Source organism: Sinocyclocheilus grahami, unplaced genomic scaffold, assembly GCF_001515645.1.
Source record: "Sinocyclocheilus grahami isolate Dianchi unplaced genomic scaffold, SAMN03320097.WGS_v1.1 scaffold253.1, whole genome shotgun sequence".
Classification (NCBI taxonomy): Eukaryota; Metazoa; Chordata; class Actinopteri; order Cypriniformes; family Cyprinidae; genus Sinocyclocheilus; species Sinocyclocheilus grahami.
The window spans coordinates 565,445-579,153 of record NW_015505432.1 but is presented as its reverse complement, the minus strand read 5'-3'; the positions used below and the strand labels follow the sequence as shown (position 1 = coordinate 579,153).

Here is a 13,709-nt window from a genome sequence, read left to right as displayed (position 1 = left end):
TGTGTCTCTGTGTGTGTGTCTGTGTGTGTGTGTGTGTCTGTGTGTGTGTGAGTGTGTGTGTGTGTGTGAGTGTGAGTCTGTGTGTGTGTGTGTGTATGCAGTTGTTCAGAGTGAATGAGAGCCGTTGTTGTTTGCTTGTGGGACTGTGTGGAATCGATTCTTGATAACCAGAACTGTTGGTAATGTAATGATGTTTTGTGATCGTTTCTCCGTCAGTCTCGAGGAGGATTTTGTGTCGTGGCGAGAGCAGTTCTGGCCGGCTGTGTGTGAACACTTTGGAGTCGAAGCGACGGGTGAAGAATCCAGGTCTGAATGCTCAGGGATCTCTTCAGCAGCGTTTGTTCCTCCTTCCTTCTTTGTTAGTGGGTCACAGTGGCCTGAGCTGACAACCTGCCCTTCTCTGCTCATTAACACCACTTACAGGCCTTTTCAGACCTAAACCCAGTGCTGCGCAGACTAACTGAAGAAGAGGTTGTCAGGAAACTCTAGGTTGTGTGTAGCGGCTGAACACATTGGGTTTGTTGTCTCTCACACACACTCTCTGTGTCTCTCAGCATCCGTCAGTATGAGCTGAAGGTACACAGCGATCTGAACATGAATAAGATCTACACTGGAGAGGTGGGACGCCTCAAGAGCTTCGAGAACCAGAAGCCGTGAGTAAAGCACTTCATTCACTTTCTCATGGTGCTTTCAAGTCCTCCTGGGAAGTTCGTGTTTGCGAGTTGACAAGTCGTAATTACGACGTCGGGTGCGTTCAAGTCACTTAGGCCGGAACAAGATGGCGATTTAACTTTTTTTCATCAAGATTGAAATTTTTATTTTATTTTATAAAATATAAAATAAACCTTTCATGCAGTGTGTAACACAGCTCTAAGTGAATGAAAACATCCTGCAAAGTCTTAAATCTGAAAGTGCACCGTGTATAAAGTTATTGTCTCTCAAAAGAAAGAGTCGACTGAATCATTGAAACGAGTCGTTTTTAAAACGAATCCCAAGCCGTTTCATGTTGACGTCAACATGAAATATTAGCATATTGTCCGCACACTTGTTGGTCTTTTCCCGTTGGTCTGAATGAAAATGCAAATTCATTCTTTGCCACTAGATGCTGCTTTTAGAGCGGTAATAACAGCTGTTTCCCCGGTAACGCTATATGCAAAGCAGCACTGCGCTCACAAACACTGCTTTATCAGGCATTACAGGCTCATGATGACATTAAAATGAGACCAATCGCCGCAGATTAGCATCACGCAAAGGAGGGGTTTGAAAAAATTAATCGTTGAGCGAATCGTTTGAGAGTCGTTAAACAAGTAAGGTAAACATAAATGCATATTATAAGACAATGAAAGTGTGTTTTGACCTTGCACACGTCAACCTGTTGTTGTGGACTCCCAAACCCAAAATATTAACCTTTCATTACCCATAATAGGGGCACTTTAACTCTACATCTACAAAATGATGAATTAAGAATGTGCATCATTGTGTTTTTTCTGTTTTTATTCAATTTATGAAGGTGATGTAAACCGAATCATTATATATTCTATGGTAATTATACAATAATGAAATATTTTGTATATGCAGCATATGTACATGACAACAAAAAAAGTCATTTTATTCATTTCAACAAATTTTCCGTCAATACAGACGCTGCATCCATTGCATCCGACATGTTTTCTCACTGCCACGCCCCCAACTCGGAAGTTTCGCACTCGTAATAACGACTTTGTGGTGGCGTTCATGTGCGTTCAACTGGCAAATCAGCAAATGATTTCTGAAGACTGGAGTAATGATGCTGAAAATACAGCTTTGATCACAGAAATAAATTACATTTTAATAGATATTCACATAGAAAACAGTTATTTAAAATTGTAATAATATTTCATAATATTACATTTTTTTTCTGTATTTTTGAGCACATAAATGCAGCCTTGGCGAGCAGAAGAGACTTTTGACAAGTACTGTATATGTATAGTGTGTTGATTTAAGAGAAAAGCTCAGAATGGGGGACTTTGTAATGTTTAGGCAGAAACCAGCATAAAAGCATAAAACTAGAACATGGAAAGCGTTTCAGAAAACAGTGACTGACAAAGACACAGCTGGGCAGACTAATCAAGAGGAACCAATAAACAAACAGACTACAAACAAAGCACAGAAAACACTTCAGCATAAAAGTCCAGGGAACATGTAACAGACTTAAACTCTTGACATCTGGCAACCGCAACCATGTGGAGGCTTATTACAATGCAAGATCAAGCAAATGCCAAATTCAATTAAATGGATAAATATCACAGATGCTTATGCTTATTAATTTGAGAGAAGCGGAAATCGTGATCACAATGAAAACGTGATTCATTGTGCAGCCGAATCTGAACTGAATAAACACCACACTTTACTTGAGCTGAATAATGTCACGGTTTAATGCAGAATAATCCATAGTTCAGTTTCCATAGTTGACTGTAAAGCTGCTAATCTGTATTGTAGATATGCTTATATAGTATTATTAAATACAATACTGTCAAATGTTAGATAACAGATAAAACATTTGCAAAAAAGTGCAGTTTTTTGCAACCACATTTATAAATGTCTGGGGTCAGTTTTGTCACTTGTGGTGGTATTTTTGCTCTGGCCCTGCTTGAGACTTCATGGTTTACTGTCTGTAATTCATTGTCTGTTCTCGCAGGCCTTTCGATTCGAAGAACCCTTTCCTGGCTCCGGTCTCTGTGAACCGCAAGCTCAATAAGGCCGGGGACAGACACCTGATGCACCTGGAGCTGGACATCACAGGCTCCAAAATCAGGTCACATACAGTATATCAGGGCCATAACCAGCAGACACACTTCCCCCCAATAATCAGAAATCACCAGATATTGATATTCATGATGCTGCTCTGCTGAACTCCATCATGCACTGCTCTCTGTGTTTATTTTCTGATCGCTCTCAGCAGTCTAACAATGCTCATCAATATATTACTATTTACACCTGTATTGGGTTAGACTTTATTTTATATTATTATATATTTAAGTACAGAGAAACAATAATTAACTACATGTACTTGCCGTATGGTTCGGGTTAGTTGCATGTAATTATGCATGATTTATTGTTATTGCTATAAAATAAAGTGTTACCCCGTTTTGCACTTAAAAAAGTTAAACAGCCAATAGTAATATCCAGTGATGCCCACATTCTTTTTTTGTTTCGTTTTAGTTTCACCATTTTGCATTTAAAATATAGGCTATATTTTGTGTAATTCATAACTGAATGCATAATTTGAAATGAAAATATTATTTCAAATATTCAAATTTGATTACAGTAAGATTGCAGCTTTTCCACACATGTTTACTCCTCGCTGCATGTTCCAGTGCTACGTTTTATATCAGGTGCAAGAGGGAAACATTGTAATCGAAAACGATCTGATAACAACCAATAACCTTACAAACAAAATAGCCTTTAATAATGTGTAGTCTTGTGAATGCTTGATTCCATAAAAATGTCCAAAAATGTAAAAAATAATAATAATTCAAGTTTCAATTTCATTTTTATTCAAAATGAATTCAGTTCAAAATTTGGGATCAAACTTTCTTGCGCCATCTAGTTACGCTTAAAGAGACAGTTCACCCCAAAATAAATACCCTGTCATCATTTACTCACCATCATGTTGTTTCAGACCTGTATGAGTTTCTTTTTTCTTTATTAGTTTTCAGGTGAAGGTATTTTGAAGAATGTGGGTAACCGAACAGTTTCTGCTTCCCAGAATTTCCAATTTTGGGAGAACGGTCCCTTTAACATCTAAAGCGGTTTAGAGCGTCCCTTTAAATGTGTAACCATGAATATTTAAGATGACATTACTATGTTTTAACAAAAGACATGTTATGTGTCGGTTGCCAATAATTTATAATACATAAGACATAGACATGAATCATTGCAATGTTTAATATAAGACCATCAAAGAACCTTTATAATGCATTATTAAAAAAATATGGCAACACTTTATTGTATGAACCAATTCTCACTATTAACTAGTTGCTTATTAGCATGCATATTACTAGCATATTGGCTGTTTATTATTACTTATAAAACACATATTAATGCCTTATTCTGCATGAACGTATTCTAGATCATTTAACCCTATTTAACCATAACTAAACTTAAAGGGATCGATCACCCAAAAATGAAAATTACTCCTCTTCAAGCCGTCCTTTCAGACGAATACAATCAGAGTTATATTAAAAAATGTCCTGGCTCTTCCAAGCTTTATAATGGCAGTGAATGGGTGTTGATAATCAATAGTTCAACAGAAGTCCAATAAACAACTACCTTACTAACTATTAATATGCAGTAATTAGGAGTTTATTGAGGCAAAGTCATAGTTAATAGTTAGTTAATAGTGAGAAATGGTCCCCAAAATAAAGTGAGACCAAAAATATAAATGGATAAAAGAATATAAAAGGTCCATTTAAATGGACCTTTGGTATCTTTATTGATTTTTGAAAAGATGGATAAGGATGACCATTCACTTGATAACTGGTGTGAACTGTAGTAACTGCATTCAAAAAATTGAACACAAAATATTATTTTTCAAATGAAGCCGAAATCGGTTTTAATTCCTTTTAAACGGCTTACTAATTGCTAGTGTTCAAATGTGTGTACAGGTATGAATCAGGAGACCATGTGGCTGTGTATCCCATCAATGACAGCGTCATAGTCAACAGGATCGGTGAGGTCCTCGGTGTGGACCTCGACACGGTCATCTCGCTCAACAACCTCGACGGTATGACACGAACCCTTCAGCGCTCAGTCATGTCTGGCCAGTGGTCAGGATTACTAAAGCTGTGTCGCTGAAACATATTTCTGTCATGACAACTCTCTGAGGGATTGACATGGTAATGCACATGACAGTGTTAATGTATTTGCTGCAATACATCCACAACATGCTGCTGTGAGCATGTAAGAAATACTGCTGCTGCACATATAACATACATGAAATAACCCCCATATAGCATACATGATCACCTCGTAGCAGATCTATACAGGTGGAGCTGGGGAAGGTGGAGGGTTTCTGAAGCAAGCTGCGACTGCTACGGCAAGCACTAGTCATATATTTGAATGTTGAGCAGCGAGCTCATTGGCTACCGATACAGGAGAGAACCAATCAGCTGAGCCGTGTGATAATGATGCCATTAGGTCAGATTGAGCTAGACCTATCGGACTGCGCCATCTAGAGTTTCATGCCAGAACTGTATTTGTGTGTGTGTGTGTTTCCTTTCAGAGGAGTCCAATAAGAAGCATCCGTTCCCCTGTCCCAGCACGTACCGCACCGCTCTGACACACTATCTGGACATCACCAATCCTCCGCGCACAAACGTGCTTTATGAACTGGCACAGTACGCCACCGAGCCCAAAGAGCAGGAGAACATGAGGAAGATGGCCTCCTCCTCGCCCGAGGGCAAAGTAAGATCACCCGCACTACTGCAAAACTCAAGCCATTTATTAATATAAACTACACTCAGCGATCATATTGTGATATAATGACAATAGTAGACCAATAGCAGTATTTTTTACTAATAGTGTTACTGAGGCCTAGTGTTTTCACAACATTAGAATTACTAACTTTGATACCTTGAAAAATATTGATTTATAAAACGGAGAGTTCCGGTCCTTGATTCTGATTAGTTGAGCCAAGTTCGAAGCTGTTGTGAATTACTCTACAAACATACATATAAATAACCGTTTTATAAAAGCAATAAGCCCCTTGAAGCCGTGGTTTACAGTGAATTTGTAACAGCAACGCCCCTTAGCTATTATAAATTCACTGTAAACCACGGCTTCTTGGGGCTTATTGCTTTATTTTGATACCACAGGGAAAAACTGCCACAGCCTTAAGCGCATTAAAATGTTAGATTTTTATCTAACAACTCTTGATGTGGCACAACAACGCAGCGTGACACGATTGGATGTCTTGTTGGAGGCAGAGGAGGGTGTGAGTTAAACTGTAGTTGTGCTGCTGTGTGAAAGCTGGCAGTATTCCTGACGCGGTCTTTCTCGTCTCTCAGGCGCTGTACCAGAGCTGGGTGCTGGACTCGTGCAGGAATATTTTGGCTATTCTGGAGGATTTGCCGTCTCTGCGGCCGCCCATCGATCACCTGTGTGAGCTCCTGCCTCGACTGCAGGCCCGCTACTACTCCATCGCTTCCTCCTCGAAGGTCAGAGACAGTTTGCTTTAGTGTTAAAGATGGAAAGTGTTGGTATTTGTTGTCTGCAAATGATGATAATTCACTAGTGAGTTATATTTCACTCGTTGAGCTTCAGGGATGATTCCTCCATACAGAGAGTGCATGACTTCTGTTAAACATCCCGTCTCTTTGATTTATTAATAAAAAAGTTATTAAATTACTTTGCTCTTTTGCACGGATGAATCTGTTTGAGGCATGTTGGTGGACCCAGTCTATATTTGAGACATTAAATCAAGTAAAATCTGAGTTTTAAAACTTTTGACTGGTAGTATACTGTGTATATTAAGCTGAAAACCAAGTACGGGGAAAACATATGGAGCAATAAAAATGTTCATAAATATTCACTTCGATTAGTTTGCTCAAACATGCCGTGCAGGAATATTTTGGCTATTCTGGAGGATTTGCCGTCTCTGCGGCCGCCCATCGATCACCTGTGTGAGCTCCTGCCTCGACTGCAGGCCCGCTACTACTCCATCGCTTCCTCCTCGAAGGTCAGAGACAGTTTGCTTTAGTGTTAAAGATGGAAAGTGTTGGTATTTGTTGTCTGCAAATGATGATAATTCACTAGTGAGTTATATTTCACTCGTTGAGCTTCAGGGATGATTCCTCCATACAGAGAGTGCATGACTTCTGTTAAACATCCCGTCTCTTTGATTTATTAATAAAAAAGTTATTAAATTACTTTGCTCTTTTGCACGGATGAATTTGTTTGAGGCATGTTGGTGGACCCAGTCTATATTTGAGACATTAAATCAAGTAAAATTTGAGTTTTAAAACTTTTGACTGGTAGTATACTGTGTATATTAAGCTGAAAACCAAGTACGGGGAAAACATATGGAGCAATAAAAATGTTCATAAATGTTCACTTCGATTAGTTTGCTCAAACATGTTGCCAAATAATCTGAACCTTCACATTCTTTGTCTATGCCAAAAAAAGGTAAGAAGAAATGTTTTCAGTGGACTTTCAAAATTTGCTTTGCTTGAGAAAACATGAAAATATAAGATTTGTATTTTTTATTTTTCATTTGATTTAGTCAAGTTCATTTTGCATCAAATACAACGTGATTTTTAATAATCAAGATCTGGCAGTTACAGCAAATTTGTGGATCCGTTCATCCAAATCACTCCGTAACTGGCTCAGATTTGCAGAAAATGATCTTCATTTGGCAAATAAAAAATACAATGTTGGGGATTCATACGTAAATGTCAATTATATAAGCTTTGTGTGACACCTCAAATGGCAAGGGAATTTATGTTAGTGTTAAAGGGAGTAATTATTGACAGAATGTTCATTTTTGGGTGAACTATCCCTTTAATATTCATCGAGTCCCTGAACTCATTCTCTCAGATGATTTGGGTATATTCAGACAGGGTTGCCAGTTCTGCGTAACAAAAACAGACGAACTGCAACTCTTAACTAGCCCAATCATGGCCAAAACTAGCTCAGTTGCGTTCTGGGGAAAATTAGATATCAAAATCACGTTCCCGAGGGGGCGAGTGGTTTCGCTTCAACCTGCAAACTAAAAAAACAACCCGCAGCAACAGTATAAAAGTAGCACAATTCAGCGGAAAAACTGCAGACTTGGCAACCCTGTATGCAGCGCATTAGCATGCTTATATGGACTGAACACCCCTGGTAAAAATGATCAAATCACATCTCTGTGCAGTTTAATAAATGCACAAGGCCACATTGCAATTTAGAGTATTACACACTTTACCATTAAAATTAAATAAGTGGTGTTTGCTGCCTGTGACAGGTTCATCCCAACAGCATCCACATCTGTGCTGTAGTGGTGGAGTACGAGACCAAGACAGGCCGGGTCAACAAAGGAGTCACCACTAACTGGCTGAAGAGCAAGATGCCAACGGACAACGGACACAAGGCCACGGTGCCCATGTACATCCGCAAGTCTCAGTTCCGCCTGCCCTTCAAGTCCACAAACCCGGTTATCATGGTCGGCCCGGGCACTGGCATCGCCCCCTTCATGGGCTTCGTTCAGGAGCGCGGCTGGCTCAAAGAACAAGGTAGGACTTCTGCTGTTATGTGCTTCCTCGGTTTCAACACTTGTCAGGATTTCATGAGCATCACAATCACACGAGGAGGAGGCTGAGCCGTTCCGTAAATGTATTCAAAATAAAGAACAAATTGATGGCATTGAACTTTGGTTCTGATCCATTTACTTCCTGTGTGCATAAATCAGATGCATATAATGTAAAGCATGTATACACTGTAGGAATGTTAGAGGCGACATAACAGTAGAAAGGCTCATTATTAGACGGACCAATCACAATTAAAATTATGCAATATCATTCCAAAATACAGCTGCAAAAGCAGAAGTGATGCTAAATAATCTGCATCATTCACCACGATCTTACTATATTTCATGATAATTATATATGTAATGATATACTTATTTTTGCTGTATTGCAATGTCCCAATTATACATTCTTCACAATAGTAGCCGAATAATGAGTGAAGAGTTTTAAGAATTGATTACAAGCAATAGTACAAATACAACAGAACATAAGTTCTATTTGTGAACACAATATTCATGATGCATATAATGTAAAGCATGTATACACTGTAGGAATGTTAGAGGCGACATAACAGTAGAAAGGCTCATTATTAGACGGACCAATCACAATTAAAATTATGCAATATCATTCCAAAATACAGCTGCAAAAGCAGAAGTGATGCTAAATAATCTGCATCATTCACCACGATCTTACTATATTTCATGATAATTATATATGTAATGATATACTTATTTTTGCTGTATTGCAATGTCCCAATTATACATTCTTCACAATAGTAGCCGAATAATGAGTGAAGAGTTTTAAGAATTGATTACAAGCAATAGTACAAATACAATAGAACATAAGTTCTATTTGTGAACACAAATATTCACCAAACCAGGCATTTTGCCAAAACTTTACTGTATTTGACTGTTTAAAGGAATAGTTCAACCATAAATGAAAATTTGCTGAAAATGTGCTCACCCTCAGGCCATCCAAGATTAGGATGAGTTTGTTTCTTCATCAGGTTTGGAGAAATGCAGCACTGCATCAGTGTCTCAGCAATGGATGCTCTGCAGTGAATGGGTGCCGTCAGAATGAGAGCTGATAAAAACATCACAATAATCCACAAGTAATCCACAGCACTCCAGTCCATCAGTTGTGGTGGATTTTGATGTGAGAGACAACAGGAGATGGACTTTTTAACTGGAGGAAGCCTTATTATTGCTTAATTTAGTTGTTTGGACTCTCATTCTGACGGCACCCATTCACTGCAGTGGATCCATTGGTGAGCGAGTGATGCAATGCTGCATTTCTCCAGATCTGATGAAGAAACAAACTCACCTACATCTTGGATGGTCCGCAGGTGAGTACATTTTCTGCAAATTCACATTTTTTGGGTGAACTATTCCTTTAAGCACATTAAACCATGAAAAAGATTGATTGAGTACTCGTGCTGCGTGACGGTCAGCTTTCTCTGCATGCACTTTGGGTGCATCGAAAACTGTCGGAGCAGCATGCAAGTAACGAATGTAATTCTCTATCGCTTCTTATTGCATTTATGTTCATCTATATATCTCCCACCATTATTCCATTCAGTATCACTCATGTTTCAACAAGCCAACTGTCGTGCAATTAGTATCTTGATTTTCCATTTGTAGGTAAGGAAGTCGGAGAGACAGTGTTGTACTATGGCTGCCGTCACAAGAACGAGGACTTCCTGTACCAAGAGGAACTGGAGGAGTTTGAGAAGACTGGAGTCCTGACGGCGCTCAATGTAGCTTTCTCCAGAGACCAGGCAGAGAAGGTAGCGCACATGCTAGGCTACACGTCTAGTTCCCTTTGGCCCACAATTAAAAATCTCTCCCTAAAATATCTTTTGTAATAGTTTTCCTAATTTAGAGGCAAAAAGGTAATCAACACATCCTCTCTGTACCATCTAACAGGAATATTTAGTCAAAAACTGTGAAAGGCATGGCACCCATGAATCTCTGAATGAACCACAGGCCTGGAAAAAGTAAAGCTGTCAAGCGATTAAAGTTTTAAATCTAATTAATTACACGATGTGCCGATTAATTAATCGAATTAACTGCAATTACCCACAAAAGGTTATTTAAAGCCATTAATGTGTTAAATAAAAAATACTGAATAGATGTTAAAAAAAGTAGCTTTAGAAAGAATGTTTTGACATTTGTTCAACATACGTGCCACTTCAGATGCTTAAGTTATGGTCACATTGTAGCCTTAAAAAATAATAATGAATTAATAAATTTACACAGACGGCATGAATGCTTTTACACTGCAATCAGAATTATATAAATAATGCTATGAGATTAATGGCTTTTAAATGGAAATTAATGGGTTTAAAAAATGAAATTTTAATGAAAAGATACTCTAGATATGAAACTAAATCCAGCAGTAGGTGGCGACAAGTCACATGCTGCGTCCCAACTCGCCTAATTATACTATGCCCTAAAAGTACTCTTTTTGAGTACTCTTTTTGTGACAAAAAGTACATACTTTTGAGTATGTAGAAGAATAGTAGGCAAGCTTTGGGACATACTACTTCATCATAACTGCGTCTTTAACGGACGTTACGTACATCCTGTCACCATTTAAACTGCCCTGTCAATCATCTTGTCAAAGTTAACATTATCCATATTTAATTTAATTTAATTTCCTACCGTATTGGAGAGAAGTGACGAGGCACGTTGATCTGCCAGTCGCGGGTCTATCATGCCCAGAACTCTGCTCATGTGTTTGCATAATGATGGATTTAAAAGTTAATGACCAAACGTATCATTATAAAGTTCACAGTGTTGCTGCAGATGAAATATAACGCGGATAAGTGTTAGATATTGATCATTTATCACTCAATCACTATTTATCACATGGCATATCGGCCATGTTTGTAGTTTTTTAAAACAATTTTCATGCGTGTTTGTAGTTCTAATCAAATCCTCGTCCACCGCGCAATGTGTTGTGGGCAATTTTAGCCGTTAGAGCGTGCACGGATCTGCACTTCTAATTTCTACCGGAAGCAGTACCTTTGAAATACTCATTTCAACATACTACGATTTGGGACATACTAATTCTAATTTCAAATACTATTTAGGACGGATAGTATGCGAATTGGGACCCAGCAAAACTGTCTTAATGAGTGAGTCGATGAATCATTCATTCAGCCGATTCATTCAAACCGCTGATTCAGAACACATTCGGAAACAAAGCAAGTGACTCTTTATGAATGAGTCATTGAATAATTCATTACTGATTTAGCACCGCTGATTACAAGCTGATGCTTAACAGTTTTGCTGTGACTTTGAATGGAACTATTTTCATCTATGAAACTGAGCGAAAACAGACTAAATTGACCATATTGTGTCTAAAATGTAGGACAATATTAACGTCTTGTTTATTTAACTATTATATAAAATCAATATGCAATTGTGCAGATATTGGGGAAAACAGCACTCTTGCTGGTGTGATATTGCTAATCTATATCATATGACATAAATATAAGAGGGTCATTTTTGCCCTCATATCATGAATTTTAGTCATATAACTGCATTGTAATAGACTCCATCACACAGTCAGTCGTCCTGCATCATGTTCATACGCAGCTGCATCAGTGTAAGATGATATACAGGTCTGGACGGGTGCATTAATCATACTTTTTCACAGAAATGAACATGTTAAATCAACATTAAACACTACCCATTCTCTGCGTTCCTGACTTGATGTGTATTATCTCCAGGTGTACGTACAGCATCTGCTGAAGAAGAGCAAGGAGGCCGTCTGGAGACTGGTTCACACAGACAACGCTCACATCTACATCTGCGGGTGAGTAAACATCACAACACGAGACGGAGCGTCCCTGAAACCAGTCTAACGCTCCCCATCATTCTCCTCCCGCAGAGACGCGCGGAACATGGCGCGGGACGTCCAGAACGCCTTCTACGAGATCGCAGAGGAGCTGGGAGGACTGAGCCGCGCTCAGGCGGTGGATTACATCAAGAAACTCATGACTAAAGGACGCTACTCGCAGGACGTCTGGAGCTAAACCAGCTCTGCTTCTGTACATTTTCCTGATGTGTGCTTTTATAAGGATGAGTCGAAATGTGTTCGCTATCATCGCTCCGAGAGAAAACACTAACACATTACCTCATTCTAAAAAGAATTGTCACATTATGTTAGAGAAAAAAATACTGTGTAGAATCATGATCTTAACATACTAATCAAATACATACGCATGAATCTGTATAATCAAAAACACGGTCATTTTTAGTCAGTGTCCACCAAACGCCAGACTAAATGCAGAGCTGGATTAATGCTGTAACGCTACTGTGTAAGCATGAAGAGACTTTAACTCACTGTTATGGTTAGGAACTTGCTGAAAGTGGTTTTAAACATGCCAAAAATACGATTCTTGGAGGAGCGTGATGAGTAAATGACTGGTATCTTGAGTGTTTTCTGTGAAGTTGTTCACTTTCAACCTTCAGATGTCGGAAACATCACTTTTCCTTTTAGTTCTCTGAAGTGAAAGCATCTGAATGTCTAGATTTTTCTTGTCACGCTTCTCTGAGAGCCTTGTGTGTAAATGAGGATGAGAGAGACCAGGGAACAGATGCTGGTCTGGAAGCTCTAGTGCCTTATAGGGCTGTCAAAAAAAATTTAACATAAAAATCCACAATTTGCATTCAAATTTTAAATGTGCGTCAGGCAGCCTTATCAGCGGCGCACGAGATGCGATGACGATGTAAGTGTTGTTGCATTTGAATGTTTTTGTTAGCCTATCCAGTTGAAGCCACTAGATGCGGCGCTGCTGCGTTGTTAATTACACATATTGCAGGAAAAGAGAACATCAATGCGGAGAAGATCTTGTTTACATAAAAACTGAAACCAAGCCGTTCACACAGAACGCATATTTCGCGCATTTTCTAGAGGGACATCTATCAGAGTTGCACTCGCGTCTCGCACAAAAGAGCCGTATGTTTAGAAAGCCATGTAAAATTAATGCAAGTTCAACTTTGAAAAAGCATATCTTGAGACTTAATGGCGAGGTTTTTTCTCATCCCACTGCAACTCGTGTTTTTAAATGAAAAATATACTCTTTGTGTAATTGGCTTTCGACCCTTTGTATTAAACTATGCATACATATATAATGCCGTTTTGTTTATAGTTGTTTAAGCAACTTAATTATAATTCGTTTTTAAACATTATGCACCTTTTTCACCGATAGACATGTTATCTTATGCTTTGAATAAACGTGCATTAGTAATATTTTGCTTGATGCGCCCTCTTGTGGCCGCAGGAGAGAAGCCAAATGCTAACTGAACCTAACTGAAATTATGCATTTTAAATTCGAATATAATTATATTATTATTTAAGTACAAAATTTGAATTTAGTTTTTCAGCTATTTTGACAGCCCTGACTTATTTACTGTTGTTTGCATTCGTGGAAGA

The 13,709-nt window shown here is 38.6% G+C and overlaps 1 protein-coding gene across 2 annotated transcripts in view; it reads left to right on the top strand.

Annotated features, from left to right (window-relative positions):
- The window catches only part of LOC107598574 (NADPH--cytochrome P450 reductase-like), a 35,435-nt gene extending 22,481 nt beyond the window's left edge, over positions 1-12,954 (top strand). Inside the window, exons 7-17 of one of the 2 annotated variants that reach the window (XM_016289951.1) lie at positions 217-306; positions 555-653; positions 2,678-2,794; positions 4,647-4,765; positions 5,264-5,445; positions 6,048-6,082; positions 6,604-6,718; positions 7,985-8,252; positions 9,905-10,050; positions 12,001-12,086; positions 12,162-12,954. In XM_016289951.1, coding sequence (XP_016145437.1) covers positions 217-306; positions 555-653; positions 2,678-2,794; positions 4,647-4,765; positions 5,264-5,445; positions 6,048-6,082; positions 6,604-6,718; positions 7,985-8,252; positions 9,905-10,050; positions 12,001-12,086; positions 12,162-12,306 — 1,402 coding nt within the window. In that variant the 3' untranslated portion in view covers positions 12,307-12,954. Of the gene's footprint in view, positions 1-216; positions 307-554; positions 654-2,677; positions 2,795-4,646; positions 4,766-5,263; positions 5,446-6,047; positions 6,198-6,603; positions 6,719-7,984; positions 8,253-9,904; positions 10,051-12,000; positions 12,087-12,161 lie in introns of both variants that reach the window. The other variant, XM_016289950.1, reaches the window with a different exon arrangement.
- Positions 12,955-13,709: the final 755 nt, after the last annotated feature.